This window comes from Emys orbicularis, chromosome 12 (genome assembly GCF_028017835.1).
Source record: "Emys orbicularis isolate rEmyOrb1 chromosome 12, rEmyOrb1.hap1, whole genome shotgun sequence".
NCBI classification, from domain to species: Eukaryota; Metazoa; Chordata; order Testudines; family Emydidae; genus Emys; species Emys orbicularis.
The window spans coordinates 55,766,261-55,784,104 of NC_088694.1; the positions used below are offsets into that span (position 1 = coordinate 55,766,261).

General features: G+C 50.4%; 1 gene segment (V, D, J or C); it reads right to left on the reverse strand.

The window, feature by feature from the left end:
- Window positions 1-15,931: 15,931 nt before the first annotated feature.
- On the reverse strand, window positions 15,932-16,494 carry LOC135886454 (T cell receptor alpha variable 27-like). The segment is given in 2 exon segments: window positions 15,932-16,227; window positions 16,443-16,494. Coding segments are annotated over 2 exon segments (348 nt in total).
- Window positions 16,495-17,844: the final 1,350 nt, after the last annotated feature.

Here is a 17,844-nt window from a genome sequence, read left to right on the forward strand (position 1 = left end):
TCCCTCCTCCCACACCCCACCTGGGCTACCTTGTCAGTTCTCTCCCTATGTTTATAATCAATTAATAAAGAATACATGATTTTTAAACTATAGTGACCTTATTTCCTTTGAAAGCAAGCTGTGATCGAAGGGGGGAGGGTGGGTTGCTTACAGGGAATGAGTTAATCAAGGGGGTGGGTTTTCATCAAGGAGAAACAAACAGAACTTTCACACCGTAGCCTGGCCAGTCATGAAACTGGTTTTCAAAGCTTCTCTGATGCGCAGTGCTTCCTGGTGTGCTCTTCTAATCGCCCTGGTGTCTGGCTGCGCGTAATCAGCGGCCAGGTGATTTGCCTCAACTTCCCACCCCGCCATAAACATTTCCCCCTTACTCTCACAGAGATTGTGGAGCACACAGCAAGCAGCTATAACAATGGGAATATTGGTTTGGCTGAGGTCTGACCGAGTCAGTAACGAGTGCCAGGGACCTTTTAAAAGTCCAAATGCACATTCTACCACCATTCTGCACTTGCTCAGCCTGTAGTTGAACAGCTCCTGACTACTGTCCAGGCTGCCTGTGTATGGCTTCATGAGCCATGGCATTAAGGGGTAGGCTGGGTCCCCAAGGATAACTATACGCATCTCAACATCCCCAATGGTTATTTTCTGGTCTGGGAAGTAAATCCCTTGCTGCAGCCATTCACACAGACTAATGTTCCTGAAGACGCGAGCGTCGTGAACTCTTCCCGGCCATCCCACGTTGATGTTGGTGAAACGTCCCTTGTGATCCACCAGTGCTTGCAGCACCATTGAAAAGTACCCTTTGCGGTTTATGTACTGGCTGCCCTGGTGCTCCGGTGCCAAGATAGGGATATGGGTTCCATCTATTGCCCCACCACAGTTAGGGAATCCCATTGCAGGAAAGCCATCCACTATGACCTGCACATTTCCCAGAGTCACTACCTTTGGTAGCAGCAGCTCAACGATTGCTTTGTCTACTTGCATCACAGCAGCCCCCACAGTAGATTTGCCCACTCCAAATTGATTCCCGACTGACCGGTAGCTGTCTGGCGTTGCAAGCTTCCACAGGGCTATCGCCACTCGCTTCTCAACTGTGAGGGCTGCTCTCATCTTGGTATTCTGGCGCTTCAGGGCAGGGGAAAGCAAGTCACAAAGTTCCATGAAAGTGCCCTTACGCATACGAAAGTTTCACAGCCACTGGGAATCGTCCCACACCTGCAACACTATGCGGTCCCACCAGTCTGTGCTTGTTTCCCGGGCCCAGAATCGGCGTTCCATGGCTAAAACCTGCCCCATTAACACCATGATCTCCAAAGCGCCGGGGCCCACGGTTTGATAGAATTCTGTGTCCATGTCCTCATCACTCTCGTCGCTGTGCTGCCATCGCCACCTCCTCCTCGCCTGGTTTTGCAGGTTCTGGTTCAACATAAACTGCACAATAATGCGTGAGGTGTTTACAATGTTCATGACTGCTGTCTTGAGCTGAGCGGGCTCCATGCTTGCCATGATATGGTGTCTGCACTATTCACCCAGGAAAAAAGGCGCGAAACGGTTGTCTGCCGTTGCTTTCACGGGGGGGGGGAGGGGGATGTACCCAGAACCACCCGTGACAATGTTTTTGGCCCCATCAGGCATTGGGATCTCAACCCAGAATTTCAATGGGTGGGGGAGACTGCGGGAACTATGGGATAGCTATGGGATAGCTATCCACAGTGCAACGCTCCGGAAATCGACGCTAGCCCCGGTACATGGACGCACACCGCCGAATTAATGTGCTTAGTGTGGCTGCAGGCACTCGACTTTATACAATCGGTTTCCAAAAATCGAATTCTGTAAATTCGGAGTAATCCCGTAGTGTAAACATACCCCGAGAGTGTGCATTTGTGTTTGATCTGCATGTGAGTGAGTTTGGTATTTGTGCTCGCTTGTGTGTGTGAGAGTGTCACTGTGAATGTGTGAGTGAGAGAATTTGAGGTGTGTGTGAGTGACTATGTAGGTGTTTGATGTATGTAAGCACCACTTTGGTATATATGTGATTCTGGGTGTGAGTGACTTTGTGTGTGTGTGAACTGTGAGTTCACATATGTATGAATTTGTGTGTGTGTGTGAGAGAGAGAGAGAGAGAGTGATGTGTGTGTCTGTATGTATGCAAAATACATAAGTAGTTGTATGTCTAAACAAAATTTCAATGCCCAGGCTGAATTGAGGGTGTGCCTTTATATTTGATAATAGTAGAGTAAAATAATGGTGGAAAACTCATGCGCAATTTTTCATTAATGCCTGCAGCTGTCAAAGTGAAACGCCATGGCCACCAGATGGCAGCACATGATCACAAGCCTGTTGTTTGTTTTCAGCCCAGGGTTTGCCACATTTTTATTACATTTTCTTTTCAGATCAACCCAGCAGGGCCTGAGGCAGCTCTGCTAGTTCGCTCTCGGTTTTAGGTAAAGGGGAACCGTCTACTTTCAATGCAGTTTATAGTTCCTTGTGACTTGAAAACACAGGCTGAGAGTTTGAAACCAGCCTAAGGGAATTAGATGCTCAAATCCTATTGAATTTCAATGGAAGTTGATCCTCTAAATCCTCTAGGCCTTTTTGAGAATGCCAGCCTCAGTATAAATCGGAGAGCTCTCTTTCCAGGAATGACTGAGCTCTTCTGCCCATACGGTGATGTTTGTCCCTATGCAGAGGGGCCAGTGCCAGCCCCAGGTCCCAATTAAGTCCATAAATTGAAGGCAGAAGTGAGGGTTAAGTGTCCCTTGTGTTAAGTGTCAACCCAGGATGGAATTTCAGCTGGGATTTCCGAAGGAGCCTAGGGGACTTAGATGCTCAGCACTCATTGGTTTTGAATAGACTCGGGGTCCCTAACTCCACAAGGAACCCATCCCAGACTTCGCCAGCCCCCAGTGAGATATTAATAGATTGATTGATGGATAGATCCTAAAGTGAGAAGAGACCTTTGTGATCATCTAGTCCAGGGGTTCTCAAACTGGGGGTCAGGACCCCTCATGGGGTCACGAGGTTATTACATGGGGGGTCGCGAGCTGTCAACCTCCACCCCAAACCCCGCTTTGCCTCCAGCATTTATAATGGTGTTAAATATATAAAAAAGTGTTTTTAATTTATAAGGGAGGGTTGCACTCAGAGACTTGCTATGTGAAAGGGGTCACCAGTCAAAAAGTTTGAGAGCCACTGATCTAGTCTGACCTCCTGCATGAACACAGGCCAGATAATGATCCTCAGGGATTCCTGCACCCAGCCCATAGCTTGTGGTTGACATAGAGGAGAGACACCCAGTCATGATTTAAAGATTTCAAATGATGGAGAATCCACCATCTCCCTGGGTCAGTTGTGTCAGTGTTTAATTACCCTCACTGTTAAAAATGTGCACTTTCTTTCTAGTCTAAATTTGTCTCACTCCGACTTCCAGCCATGGGATCTTATTCTGCCTTTGTCTCATTCCATCTCCTCTTTGCGGCGAATTTCTGAGTACCATTGTGGTGCCGCCTTTCCCCAGAAATCAGGAAGAGGTTTTCATCTCCAGGAAGCCAGCTGTGGCAGGTCTCACCCCACTTCATAGCCCTCTACCCCACCCCCATCCCTTGCCTGCATGTGCTCGCCTCCTAACTTCACCTGCAGGAGTCAGTTTCTTACAGTAGCGGGGAGGTGTCAGGTTTTTGTTCAGGGCTCCCTATGAATTTCAACACTGTGTGTATCTCTACTGAAAGCGCAGAAGTATATGGCCGCGTCCCCCAACTCCAGAGCTGTGATCCTCAAACTGATGGAGCTTTTGGATTTCTCCAAACTGAAAAAAAATCTCTCCCCTGCCTCATTCCTCTTTTCTCCTCCAGAATGTTGCCAAGAAAGGAAAATAAGGCTTTCCCCAGGGGACTGTTTGTACCAATAAAAAATATAACTGCTAGCCACAGTTTCATAAGTGCAGTCCAGGGTTACAGACTCATGCTCCACCCCTGACACTGAAGGCTGGGTCTGAGTTACAGCATCTTCCATGCTGGAGCCTGGCACAAGGAGAGGGGGAAAGAGAGGTTAGTCAGAGGATGCTGTCACTGAGGGGAGTTCTTGGTTCTGGGATTTTTAAAGGCGCTGAAGGGATTTAATGGAATCATGGAAATGTCGGGCTGACCTCAAGAGGTCGTGTAGAGCCCCTCCCCCCCCCCCCCCCGCCTCCCGGGCTGAGGCCATGAGACCATCCCTGATGGGTGTTTGTCTAATCTGATCTTCAAACCCTCCAACGATGGGGGTTCCACATCCTCCCTACTTAACGTGTCCAGAGCTTAACTCTCCTTATAGTTAGAAAGTTTTTCCTAACATCTAATCTCACTTTCCCTTCCTGCAAACTAAGCCACTTACTTCTTGTCCCGCTGTCTGTGGCCATAGAGAACAGATCACCCTCCTCTTTATTTAGACTCCCAGATTCCATTGAAATTCAATTCCAGTGGGATTTGAGCACCTAAATCCCTGCCTGAGAGCATCCCTTCTTGCAGAGGAGGAAGGAGGAGGAGGAAGGTCTGTTTAATCTCTCAGCGCCAGTAATGAAGGGGGAGGCACGTGGAGAATCTTTCAGGAATGGGATTTGGAATCTTACTCACTGAAAAGCAAAATCAGCACAATGGCTGAGTCCCGGACCGTGGCCATCGCCTCAGCGTCTCGGCTCTTCTGCAGGGCACTGCCGCTTTTCTCTCCAGCCAGCCTGGGAGAGAGTCACGCAGGCAGCAGCTCTTGTCCTCCCCGTGCAGCCCTGGGCTGAGGGAGGAGAGAGAGCCGCTGTCTGAATGGTGAAGATTAGAAATCAGGCAGTGATGCCACAGCTGGAGGTGTGAGTGACTCCTGCGGCCAAGTATGAACCTCCTCTCCCCTCCCCTCAATACCTGCCCTGCAGCTGAGCCCACAGGTGCTGGAACTCAGGGTGCTGGGGAGAGGGGGGGCTGCCGCACCCCCTGGCTTGACATGGTTTCCATCTTATCCAGGTTTACAGTTTGGTTCAATGGTTCCCAGCACCCCACTGTGCACATTGTTCCAGCGCCCCTGGCTGAGCCCCCCACAGGCTTCACCACGAATGAGGGGGCTGGCAGGAGAACTAGACCATGGGAATAAACCGGTGCGCCCTGTCTATAGAGAGCAATGCTGCCTGTGCTGCAGCGCCCTCTGGAGGACAACAGCCCGAACTGCAGAGAGACCCAGGGCCAGTAGAAAACTTACCCATCATCTCTTTCCCAAGTGACCTGCTCGTTCCAAAAGCTGGGAACGTTTTCCCCTTGGCTGCCGGTGGATTTTTCCATTGCTGCAAACGCTGGATGATGCCATGTGGTCCAGAGAAGGGACTTTTCCCTGTAAAATTCCTCCAGGATTAACCTGTTATTTTTCATTTTTGTGGCCATATGTTTTAAGGAGTGTTAAGTAGCAAAGAACAGCACTAGGGACTCTCGGCCCTACAGCTGGTTACGTCGGTGTAAACCCACAGTGATGGCAATAAAGTCAGTGTATTTGATAAGCAGTGTGGTCTGGTGGATAGCTGGCTGGAGTGGGGTTCAGGGCTGCTAGGTTCTATCCCCGGCTGTGTGACCTTGGGAAACCCCCTCCCCCTCCCTGTGACTCTCTTTTCACTTTCTGCCTGTCTCTCTCCTGCCCATATGGCTTGTGAGATCTTGGGGGCAGGGACTTTCTCTGTGTCTATATACACCAGCTGGGGATCTGTCCCATTGACTCCAGCTGAGCTATGATGCATTCACACCAGCTGGGGACCTCTGTGCCTGTATCTCCCCCACCAAGCTGCTTTGCAGAGGATGGGGGTTTTTTACACGGAGCCCAGCTTGGGTCGCTGTGCCTCCACCCCACAGAAGCAGGGGTCTGAGTCCCCCAGCTGGGACTCCGAGCTGGGCCGAAAGCTGCTTTTCAAATCCTCCAGGTGCTCGCCCATGAACTGCCCATCAGTGACTTTCTCCCTAGCATTGACAGTCACTGAGGGCCCAGCCCTCTCCGGGGGGAGCTGCTGGTACCACTGGTAGGTTTGGTAAGCACCGGTGTAAGCACAGGTCACGGTGGAGACGTCTCCTTCCTGAACAACCAGTGACTCGGGTCTCGGAACCAACTGGGCCTCACAGCAGGAGACTGCAGGGAAATAAAATGACAGCATTAGAACGACGTATATCAGAGTGTTACAGCACCTGTTTAACCTCATGTCTGTCTGTCTGCCAGAAGCTGGGAATGGGCAACAGGGGATGGATCACTTGGTGATTGCCTGTTCTGTTCATTCCCTCTGAAGCACCTGGCATTGGCCACTGTCGGTAGACAGGATACTGGGCTAGATGGACCTTTGGTCTGACCCAGTATGACCGTTCTTATGTTCTTATGTCTCTCTCCCTGTCTATCTTTGTATCTATTTACCTTTCTTTCTTCTGTTGACTCTAATTTCTTAATTCTCCTATCTCTCCATATCTATCTGTCCGTCCCTCTTCATCATCTAGCCATACATCAATCTGTTGTAAAATGCAGTTTCCATATCTATCTATCTATCTATCTTGATGCTCTTCTGAAGTCTTGAAAAAAGGAGGTAAGCAATGCTAACGAATGCTCCAAATCACTACAAATACTGAAATAGAACAGTGACACATCCAGTTGGCAGCCCCCTCTCTCTTTATGTGTGCAGTAACTCTTAATCATCCTAAACCCCGAATCAAATGCTGCTTCAGCCATTTCTGGTTCAATGACCCACAAGCGAAGCAGCTGGGTTGGAAGAGGCCGGAGTATTCTGAGCAGAAACTTACAGTAGAAGTGAAGAAAGACCCAAGGGGAATTTCAGCCTCATGGCTCTCCGTTGAGTGGTGTTAATTTTTTGACGCCTGAGACATTCAAGGCACTGAGATACACTGGCTGCCTGTCTCATCTCTGCCTCTGCTTGCTAAGCACCTAACCAAACTGCCTTCTCATAGCTCTGCAACCCCAGCACAGACACCTAGCTTAGAGCAGATCCACAGGGACTATTCCAGCAGCCCCAGCAGAGATAGAATCTCTTCAGGCCGGGATGGTGAATTATGTGGAGGCTGGGATGTGGGTGTTTGTGAATGACTGTGTGAGTACGTGGGAGTAAATTTTATGTGTGTAAGTTTGATTGTATGAGTGAATTTTGTGTGGGTGAGTGGGGAATGGGTGGGTTGTGTCCAGAGTATACTAGATTATGTGTCTAATTTACAGGTCAAATGTCCCGGATGACATGAGGATTTATGCTGATGTTTGACATCAGTCTAGTAGAACAGTGGTGGAAAACTTCAGGACAATTGAATACCATCTTTCTGTAGATGTGAGCACTGAATGAAACGGCCATTAGGTGGCAGCACTTGAACACAAACCTGCTATTTCCTTCCACACAAGGACAGGTCACACTTTTATTAAATTTTCTGTACAAATAAACACACTGGGTCTTGAAACAGTTCTATTATTTCACTTTTGTTTTTGGGTTATGGGTACCCTTCTACTTTCAATCCATCTTATAATTGCTTGTGACTTGAAAATGCAGGCTGTAACAGTGAAGACTGCCTAAGGGTAGGCAGGTTAATTAATACCTAAAATTAATGGTGTTTGGCCATTCAGGATGGGATTTCCAAAGCAGACTAAGAGAGTTAGGTGCCCAAATCCCTTTTAATTTCAATGGGATTTGATCATCCTTTGAAAATTCCAGTATCAGTATAACTCTGGGAGGTACTTTTTTCAGTTCTGCCTAAACACCTCTTTTGATACAGTGATGTTTGCCCCTGTTCAGAGGGGCCAGCACAAATTAAATTATGCACTGAGGGTTGAACTAAGATTTAAGTGGTGCACAGGCCTTTTTGCTGATCAACTGCACAATTTCATCTGTGATTTTCAAAGGATCCATTGGGATTTAGGCACTTCAATCCCCCTTGAGTGTCAATAGAATGTGGGTGTCTAACACCGTGAGGAGCCTGTGACAATTCCAGCCTTCACAACCAGGGATTTATTCAGCAGGTTCATGGATTTGTAAGGCCAGAAAGGACCATTATGATCATGTGATCTGCAATCCTGTATTGCACAGGCCCAAGAATTTCAGCCAGTGCGCCCTACGCCTGAGCTGTGGCAGTATCATAGCTAATGAAGTTATTCTGAGGCGTGATTATTGCTAGTTGTCTTTTAGAAAGAGAAATACAGTCTGGGTTTGAACCATCCAAGTGATGAAGAACCCACCACCTCATTAGATAAGTTGATGCAATGGGTAACTGAAACATTCACTCTGGAAATTTTTTGCCTTATTTCTAGCCTGAGTTTGTTCAGTTTCCCGACATTGGATCTCATTCTGACTTGCTCTGCTAGATTAAAGACCCTATGTAACCATGCCTTTGTGGGTCACAACTGAGGATGCCAAATTCAGGACAAACTGCTGAGAAATAGGCAGGGCCGGCTCTAACTTTTTTGCCGCCCCAGGCAAAAAAAAAAGAGCCCCACCCCGCCGTAACACCCCCCCCAAGCCGCCGAAACCCCTGCCCCCCCCAGCGCCATGCTGCCAAAACCCCCGCCCCCCCTGAGCACCGCGCCGCCAAAACCCCCGGCCCCCCCGAGCGCCGCGCCGTGCTGCCAAAACCCCCATCTCCCCCCCCCGAGCGCCGGGCCGCTGAAACCCCCATCTCCCCCCCCCGAGTGCCGCGCCGGGCCGCCAAAACCCCCATCTCCCCCCACACACAAGTGCTGCGCCAGGCCGCCGAAACCCCTGGCTCCCCCACCGAGCACCGGGCCGGGCCGCGCCGCCCAAAGCCCCACCTCCCCCCCCGAGCACCGCGCCACACCAACCCCCGCCCCCTCCCCCAGCGCCGCGCCACCGAAGCCCCCACCTCCCCGAGCACCGCGCCAGCCCCACCCAGTGCCGCGCCGCTGAAACAAAAACAAACAAAAAACCTCCTGCCCCACCGAACCAAAAAACAAAACAAAAACAAAAAACCCCAAGCGCCCCCCGCCATCCCAAGATTGGCCGCCCCTTCCAAGGTGCCGCCCCAAGCACGTGCTTGGTCGGCTGGTGCCTGGAGCCGGCCCTGGAAATAGGGCAAACACAACCCAAAACTAACAAGGAGTCTGGTGGCACCTTAAAGACTAACAGATACCTTCAGTCCATTTGGTATGATGTCCATCTGTTTACATTTGGAGAATAACCAAAACTGGTGGTTATTCTTTTATAAGAGATACCAAACCAGCCACAAAAGTAAACTCCTCTTTCACTGCACTGGCTAACAATAAACCATAAAGGCCGTTTCCTCAGGCATTCCAGTTCTGATATCACCACCAAAAACACTGGATTCAGAGATGAGTAGTTCTTTACAACCAGTCTCATCAAATCATAGGTTCTTTTGATCCCAAGGGACCAGCCACACACACTGAGGTCAATAGATAACTTAGATCTTACCCAAAAATCACTCTGATGCCAATCATTTAGTATCATTTAAAAAAAATCTAAAATCTAAAGGTTTATTTATAGAAAGAAAGAAAGAAAGAAAGAAAGAAAGAAAGAAAGAAAGAAAGAAAGAAAGAAAGAAAGAAAGAAAGAAAGAAAGAAAGGGGAGAGTTAAAATGGTTAAAGAAATCAATTACATCCAGTAATGGCAAAGTTCTTGGTTCAGGTTTGTAGGAATGATGGAATAAACTAGGGTTACCATATTTCCACAATCAAAAAAGAGGACACTGGGGGGGTGGAGCCCCACTCTAGCCCCGCCCCTGCCCCATCCACTCCCTCCCACTTCCCACCCCCTGACTGCCCCCCTCAGAACCCCCAACCCCCCCCCGCCCGCTCCTTGTCCCCTGACTGCCCCCTCCTGGGACCCCTGCCACTAACTGCCCCCTAGGACCCCACCCCCTATCTAAGCCTCCCTGCTTCTTGTCCCCTGACTGCCCCCTCCTGAGAACTCCCCACCCTAACTGCCCCCCTAGGACCCTACCTGTCCCCTGACTGCCCCAACCCTTATCCACACCCCCACCCCATATTCACACCCTCGCCCCCTGACAGGACCCCCAGAACTCCCAACCCATCCAACCCCCTCTGCTCCCTGCCTGCCTCGACCCCTCTCCACACCCCTGCCCCCCTGACAGCCCCCCCAGAACCCCCGACCCATCTAACCCCCCCGCTCCCTGTCCCTGACTGTCCCAACCCCTCTCCACACCCCTGCCCCCCTGACAGCCCCCCCAAACTCCCAACCCATCCAACCCCCACTCCCTGTCCCCTGACCAGGACCGGCTTTAGCAAGAGCCCAGGAATCGGGCTGCGCTCCGGCCGGAGCTCCAGCCAGGGTCGCGGGGCTTGGGGCCGGGCCGGAGGTGCTCGGCTGGGGCCGGGCTGGCGTGCTCGGCCAGAACCGAGGCTGCTGCCCTGGGGCCCGAGCCGGGCCGGAGCCGCTGGGGCCGGGGCCGGAGGGAGCCACTCGGCCAGGGCCAAACTGGGCCGCGCCGCACCTCCCCGGAGCCCTCCTCCTCGCGTCTCCCCCACCCCAGCTTACCTGCTGCTGCCCGCCTGCCCCTGCTTGTTTTCAGCCTTCCCACCAACATCTGATTCGCGGGAAGCAGGGGAGGGGGAGGAGCAGGGGGGCGGAGCGTTCAGGGCAGGGGAGGAGGGGGAAGTGAGCTGGGGGAGGGGTGGACAGCTGCGGGGCCAGGCGGCGTGCTAAGGCTGCAGGGGATGGGGGGAGCCGGGAAGGGGCTTTGGCCGCCGCTTTTCGGTCTATAAATAGCCGACTGGGGGGAAATCCCGGACATTTTTAGAAATCCCCCCCGGACGGCTATTTAAAGAACGAAAAGCCGGACATGTCCGGGGAAATCCGGACGTATGGTAGCCCTAAATAAATTGCTGGCTTAAGTCAAGTCTCTGGAGTCCATCCACAGCTTGGATGGGTCCTTCAGTCCTTTGTTCAGAGCTTCAGTCTGTAGCAAAGTTCCTCCGGAGAGAAGAAGCAGGACAAAATGGAGAAGGTGCAGCTGCTTTTTATAGTCTCTTGCCAGGCGGCCCGTGCTTCCTTTGTTTCAAATACAAGCTGCCCGGCACATGGCTTGGAAGCCTTAGAGTTCTCTCCATAGGCATGTCCCTGCCAGGGCCGGCTCCAGGCACCAGCCTGGCAAGCAGGTGCTTGGGGCGGCCGCTGCGGAGAGGGGCGGCACGTCCAGGTATTCGGCGGCAATTCGGCGGACGGTCCCTCACTCCCACTGGGAGCAAAGGACCTCCCGCCGAATTGCCGCCGCAGATCGCGATCGCTGCTTGGGGCAGCCAAAACCCTGGAGCCGGCCCTGGTCCCTGCGTGCCTTGCTGAGTCACGTGGTGTATCTGCCTTCTCTCAATGGGTCAGTTGTGTAGCTGATGGTCCTTAATGGGCCATCAAGCAGGCTGGGCAGTGCTGATGCCAAACTGTCTGGGGGTTTCACCCAGAAGCACAGCACAAGTTTGAAATACAGACATACATACATAGCTATAACTCATAATACAAAGATGATACAAACATACAAACAAGATTATCATATCTGGCAAATTATAACATTTTGCAGATATCTTACATGGCAGATCTGGCTGTGACCAGTGTCCCAGTGGGGGATAGCTGTGGTCACTCCATTAGGGTGAACTGCAAAGAATGGAGCAGACAATCCCCATAAAGTGGGTGGATATTCCAATACTTATAACTTCACATACAAAAATGATACATGCATGCAGATAGCATAATCCTAACCAGCAAATCATAACCTTTTCATCGACACCTCACTCGGCAACCTTTGTGCAAGATTTGCTGCAAATATATAACAGTGGTTGCAACAATGATTTATATGGTTATATTGTAATTGGATAACGTCACACCCTCGGCTACCAGAAATCTTCTCCCAATAAAGGTCCTTCCAGTCCTTGGGTCACATTCTGCTGTGTCTCCTTCCAGCTCTCCCCTTTGTGATGAATTTCTGAGCACAACTGTGGTGCTGATTCCCAGAAGTCAGTTAGAGGTTTTCATCTCCAGGAATCTCGGGGGGGAGTGATAGCTCAGTGGTTTGAGCATAGGCCTGCTAAACCCAGGGTTGTGAGTTCAATCCTTGAGGGGGCCACTGAGGGGGCCACTTAGGGATCTGGGGCAAAATCAGTACTTGGTCCTACTAGTGAAGGCAGGGGGCTGGACTCAATGACCTTTCAAGGTCCCTTCCAGTTCTAGGAGATAGGATATCTCCATTAATTCAATTCAATTCATAATTCAACCCAGCTGCAGCAGTTCCCTCTCCCCCAACACCCACCCCCCCTTTTCTGTCTGTGCTCTCCTTCTAACTTCGCATGTAGGAGTCAGTTTCTCAGGGAAGGAGAAAACTTCAGAGTTTTTGTGCGGGGCTCCCTGTTAATCTCTATTGAAAGCACAGAAATACGTGGCTGAGTCCCTCAGCTCCACACCCGTGATCCTCAAACTGATGGAGCTTTCGGATTTCTTGACGTCCACAGAGCATCTCTCCCCAGCCTCATTCTTCTTTAATCCATCAGAATATTCCCAAAGTAGGAAAACAAGCTTTTCCGCTCCATGTTGTTTGTACCAATACAAAGAATAATAGCTAGCGTCCGTTTCGTAAGTGCAGTCCAAGGTGACAGACCCACCCTCCACGCCTGATGCTGCCGGCTGGGTCTGCGTTACAGCGCAGTCCAAGGTCACAGACCCACCCTTGTAGGACTGATGAATGAAATTGTTTTTAATTGTTTACTTTATTAATGTAACTTCATAAGTAAAGTTTTATGAATGAAACAATATTCATTCATAAAACCGGTTACCCCAATAACTGGCTAATTAACAGTTAAGATGCTTGTTAAGAGCCATACCTGTTCAGTCAGCTGCCTTTGTAAGTTTCACTGTCAATCCAATTCCTGCTTAAATCACTGAGACTTGCACTGGTTCAGTATTGTAATTTCTGTTCACCATTTATTACACTTGCCTACCGTGTAACTTCTGTTCACTGTTTGCCATCCATTATACTTGTCTATATTGTAACTTCTGTTCACTGTTTGCCATATTGTAATTCAAACCCCATTTTAAAACACTTACTCCATTTTGTAAGGGCTTGCTGCAACCTTCATTTTTGCAAACCCTGCTGTAATCTTATTAGTTTAGTTTAGATGTGTGAATGAGGTATGTATGGATGATGGAATCAACCTCCAGCCCCAGCCTGTCCTGATTAAATAGAGTTCAAACACCAACGGCTGAAGATGCAGACAAGAGCCCTAACAAAGTAAGAAGAATCCACCCTAAAAAGAAAAGGTGCAATAGAAGGAAGATCAAAGCCCGGTCCAAGGCTGAAAGTCATGTCTGCAATTGACGGGTGATCAATCACCAAACCCAGAGGCAGCGTGACACAGCAAGACCTATAGACTCTGGATTCAAACTAAAGCCTACAAAAAGGATGGGTGAGATGGAAAACTTTGGAGGAGGGTAACATTCTGCTGCCAACATGGAAGGGCATCGGTGCATGCCCGACAGAGACCCAGCTCGTCCTTGTGCCCGGCTTTCCTGGCCAGTTAGCCGCCACGAGCTACGAACCCAAGCTGCAAAGTCAAGCCACAGACTCAAGCAGGACTGGTAACTATGCAGCAGCTGCAGAACATCTGATGGATGTGTGTGTGTGTGTGTGTGTATAGGTATTAGGTATAATGTGTGTGTATAAGGATTAATATATTAGTTATTGGTCATAAATCAAATTGTTATAATAATAAATGTGGCATCTTTATCTTGTCCCATTTAATACGATCCTGCTAGTTTTTATTGGTATAACACCCTCCACGCCTGACGCTGCCGGCTGGGTCTGTGTTACAGCATCTCCATGCTGGAGCCTGTTACAAAGAGGGGGTGAAGGAGAGGTTAGTCATAGAATGTTGCCCCTGAATTTATTTATGGAGAGCGTCCCTCATTGATTATCCTGATGATGACAACAATCTTCATCGTCATCTTGGATCAGGCACTGACAGTTATTTTTGATTTGCACAGCACCCACCCCTAGTGGAAATCATGGGCTGTTGCAGCTGATTAATTATTGGTAAATATTTATTATTTATTAATTATTCATTATTATTAATTATTATTATTATGTTATTACTGTTCCAACCCCACCATCAGTTTTACTCACATTCCCAGTGATTTCCATTGCAACTTTTTACCAATAGCAAGAATGGCCCAAGGACTGGGCAGCATTGCGATATTTTCCCGTTACATAAGAACAGGCATAATGGGTCACACCAAAGGTTCATTTAGCCCAGTATCCTGTCTTCCCACAGTGGCCAGTGCCAGGTGCCCCAGAGGGATGAACAGACCAGGGAATCATCCAGTGATCCACCCCCTTCATCCAATGTTTTTCAAAGCTTCAGGCTGAGATTTTTTCAAAGGCGCCTAAGAGAACTAGGTACCCAAACCCGCACTTTGAAAACCCCTGCCCAGTTCACCAAGACTCCCCAACCCTCACTTCTAGTCTGGCTCTGAGTTAAGAAGATTCCAATTGTAGAGTCTCTATTTGCCAAGTAATACCAAAGCGGTCACAGCCCACAGTAGGTTTTCTTCCTTCATAATGAAAAGATTTTCCTCCTGCCCCAGTGTCACACTTTCTCTCTTCTTCTGCACCACAAGTCTTGTTAGCTCTCAGGCTGCTGCGTGGCCCTCGACATGACACCCGACGGGTCTGTGACAGCTCTGCTGCAAACAAGCAATTAGTGTTTCCTGATTGATTGGAGACTGGCAGCAGAGCCAAACCTCCTGGCGGAGTTAACCACGGATTGAGTGACAGCACCACCCCACCGGCAGATTGCAATCAGACCTGGCTAAAACGGGGCCCTCCCGCCTGAGCTCCTCAACCTGCTCCCTGCAGAACAGCGCCCCCTAGTGTCACATTGGGCTCAGCACTAGCTCTCAGGGAAGAGAGCCCCATAAAGAGCCCCCACCCTGCTGCCTGCAGCACAGCGCCCCCTAGCAGCCTGCTGGGGCACTGAGGTCAGTGCTGAGTCCCCCTCACCATCCCATGAATTATCAGGTGTCCCATCCGAATCCGATGTAAAGACTTCAAGGGATGCAGAATCCCTCACACCCCAGGCAGGTTGTTCCTATGGTTAACTACCCACACTGTTAAAAATGTTTGCCTTATTTCTACTTGCTGGCCTTTGGATTCAGAGCTGCTGTTGGGTTTCTAGGTGCTACTATAATATCAAAAGTTAATAAATGGTACCAATTGAGATCAGAGCCTTATTTTGCTGGGCAATGCACGGATATATAGAGACAGTCCCTGCTCTAAGAAACTTACAATCTAAATAGAAAAGACAGAGAAAATATTATTAGCCACCTCCATTATACAGATGGGGAACTGAAACCCAGGGAGATTAGGGTTGGATTTTTTTCCAAGGTGCCTATGGGAGTTAAGCACCTAATTCCTATAAAATGCTCTGACAATCTTGGCTCTGGCCTCCTAAGTGACCTTGCACGAGTCGCTACTTTGTACAGCGCCTAGCACCATCAGACCCAACTGAGCAATAATAAGAAAGTTTCAGCAGGGATTGGGCGGCCCTTTGCAGCAAGCTAGCTTCGGCTACCAGCTCACTGATGAGCAGGCAACATAAGGGCTCATTAGTGACCCCTGCTGGGTGTAATGGGGGTTAATTAGAAGGGCTGCCCCCCCCCCCCGACCCCCAGTTGTGGTGGTGAAGCAGGCAGAGCACTATTTAAATAGGGCAGGGCGCTCGTTAAAGGAGAGACGGTCCTGGAGAGAGGTGTGAGGGGAGGCCCCCTGTGGGAAGCGCCCCTCCCCCAGCAGGGCTATAAACGCCTGTCCCCGTCTCCCCATGGGGCTCTGTCCCACCCCGCCCCGCGCGCCCCCAGCGCCCCGCAGCCCCTCCCGGGTCACCCCCAGAGTTATTGGACAGGCTGCGCTGCGCCCTGTGTCACGGTGTCTCCACGGCGCAGAGGTAGCGGGCGGTGTCCCCCAGCTGGCAGCCGCGGATGTGCAGGGAGCTCCGCTTCTGCTCCGGATCGTGATCCGCAGTGAAATTCGGTTCTTGTGTCTCGCTCCCCTTGCCGAACAGCATCAGCAGGAAAAGGGGCCGCTCCCCGGGAGCCTGCCGGTACCAGTGTAAACGGGTGATAGCGCTGGAGTAAGTGCAGGTCACGGTGCCATTCTGCCCCTCGGAGACACCCCGCCATTGCGGGCTCTGCTCCACAGAGAGCTGCCCGCTGGCCACTGGGAATAACAGAGACAAGGGGGAACCGAGTCAGACACTGCCCCGAGCCACCTGCCCCCGGGAACCGCGGGACAGGGTGGGAAGAGAGACAGGTTGTGGGGGGAGAGACCGACCGATCTCCCCATTTCACTCCCTTCTTCCCCACCACACAGTCAATGAAATCCAGCCCCAGCTCCCTGCCAGTAACCAGCGGGTCTGTCTCCCCAGCCCTTACCCCACACGTGCATTAGCTGGATCACCCACGACAGCCCCCGCGGCCTCCCCATCCCTGCGCTCCCTGACAGCCCAGGGCGCGGGGACCCTGCTGGGTTCTCCCCTGGGGCTGGCCCGTGTGTTGGGGTCTCCTATGCTGGAGGGATCGGGCACGTTCTTCTACCCACCCCCGTGTGCCCAGCCAATGAGAGACCAGCCCCTTCTCTCCCATCTCAGCCGTGTGCCACTGTCTAGAACTCCTTTCCGTAGTGCCTTTCACCCTGTGAAAGCTGCCCCCGTGTGGCCACGTGTATAAGCGAGTGCAGAAATATTCAGTTCTTTTCAAAGGGGAGTCAGGTGCCCAACTCCCATTGACCCGAGTGTCCAAATCTCCTAGGCAGCCTCCATGAAGAAATGACTCCTCTCAATTATCAATCTAAAGATGTAGGGAGAGATTTCTCCAAAGTACCTAGGGGATTCAGGAGCACAAGTTCCATTAATACTGTCCAATTGATTTTTATTCTTAGAAGTCTACAAGAGTCCTTTAGTCTGGCCTCCTGTATTGCTATATCACAAGCCATTACATTTCATCCAGCTACCCATGTATTGAGCCCAAAACTTGTGTTTGCCTAAAGTATCTTCAAAGGATCACAGAAATGTGGGGCTGGAATTCATCTAGTCCCTCCCCCTGTGCTGAGGCAGGACCAACCTAGATCATCCCTGACTGGTATCTGTCCACCTGGTCCTATAAACCTCCATTGATGGGGATTCCCCAACTTCCCTGGGAAGCTTAGTCCAGCCCTTAACTACCCTGAGAGTTCGAGAGTTTTCCCGACTATCTAATCTCAATCTCCCTGCCTGCAGATTTAGCCCATTGCTTCTTGTCCTACCATCAGTGGACATGGACAACAATGATCACCGTCCTCTTTGTAACAGCCCCACATATTTGAAGACTGTTATCAAGTCCGTTCCCCCCCACCCCCACCGCCCCCAAGTCTTCTTGTCTTAAGACGAACCAGACCCAGTTTATTCGTTTTTCCTCATAGGTCGGGTTTTCTAAATCTTATCAGTTTTGTTGCTCTTCTCTGGACTCTCTCCAATTTGTCCTCAGCTTTCTAACAGTGCAGCACCCGGAACTGGACATAGTACTCCAGCGGAGGCATCACCAGTGCTGAGTACAGCAGGAATCACTTTCCAGCTCTTCCATACAACACTCTGTTAATGCACCCCAGAACTGTATTAGCCTTTTTCATAACTGCATCACATTATTGGCTGATATTCAACTTGTGATCCCCAATAAGCCCCAGATCTTTTTCAGCACTACAGCCGCCTAGGTAGATATTCCCCATTTTGTAGCTGTGCATTCAATTATTTTCCTTCCTAAATGAAGTATTTTGCACTTCCTTTATTGACTTTCAGCTTGT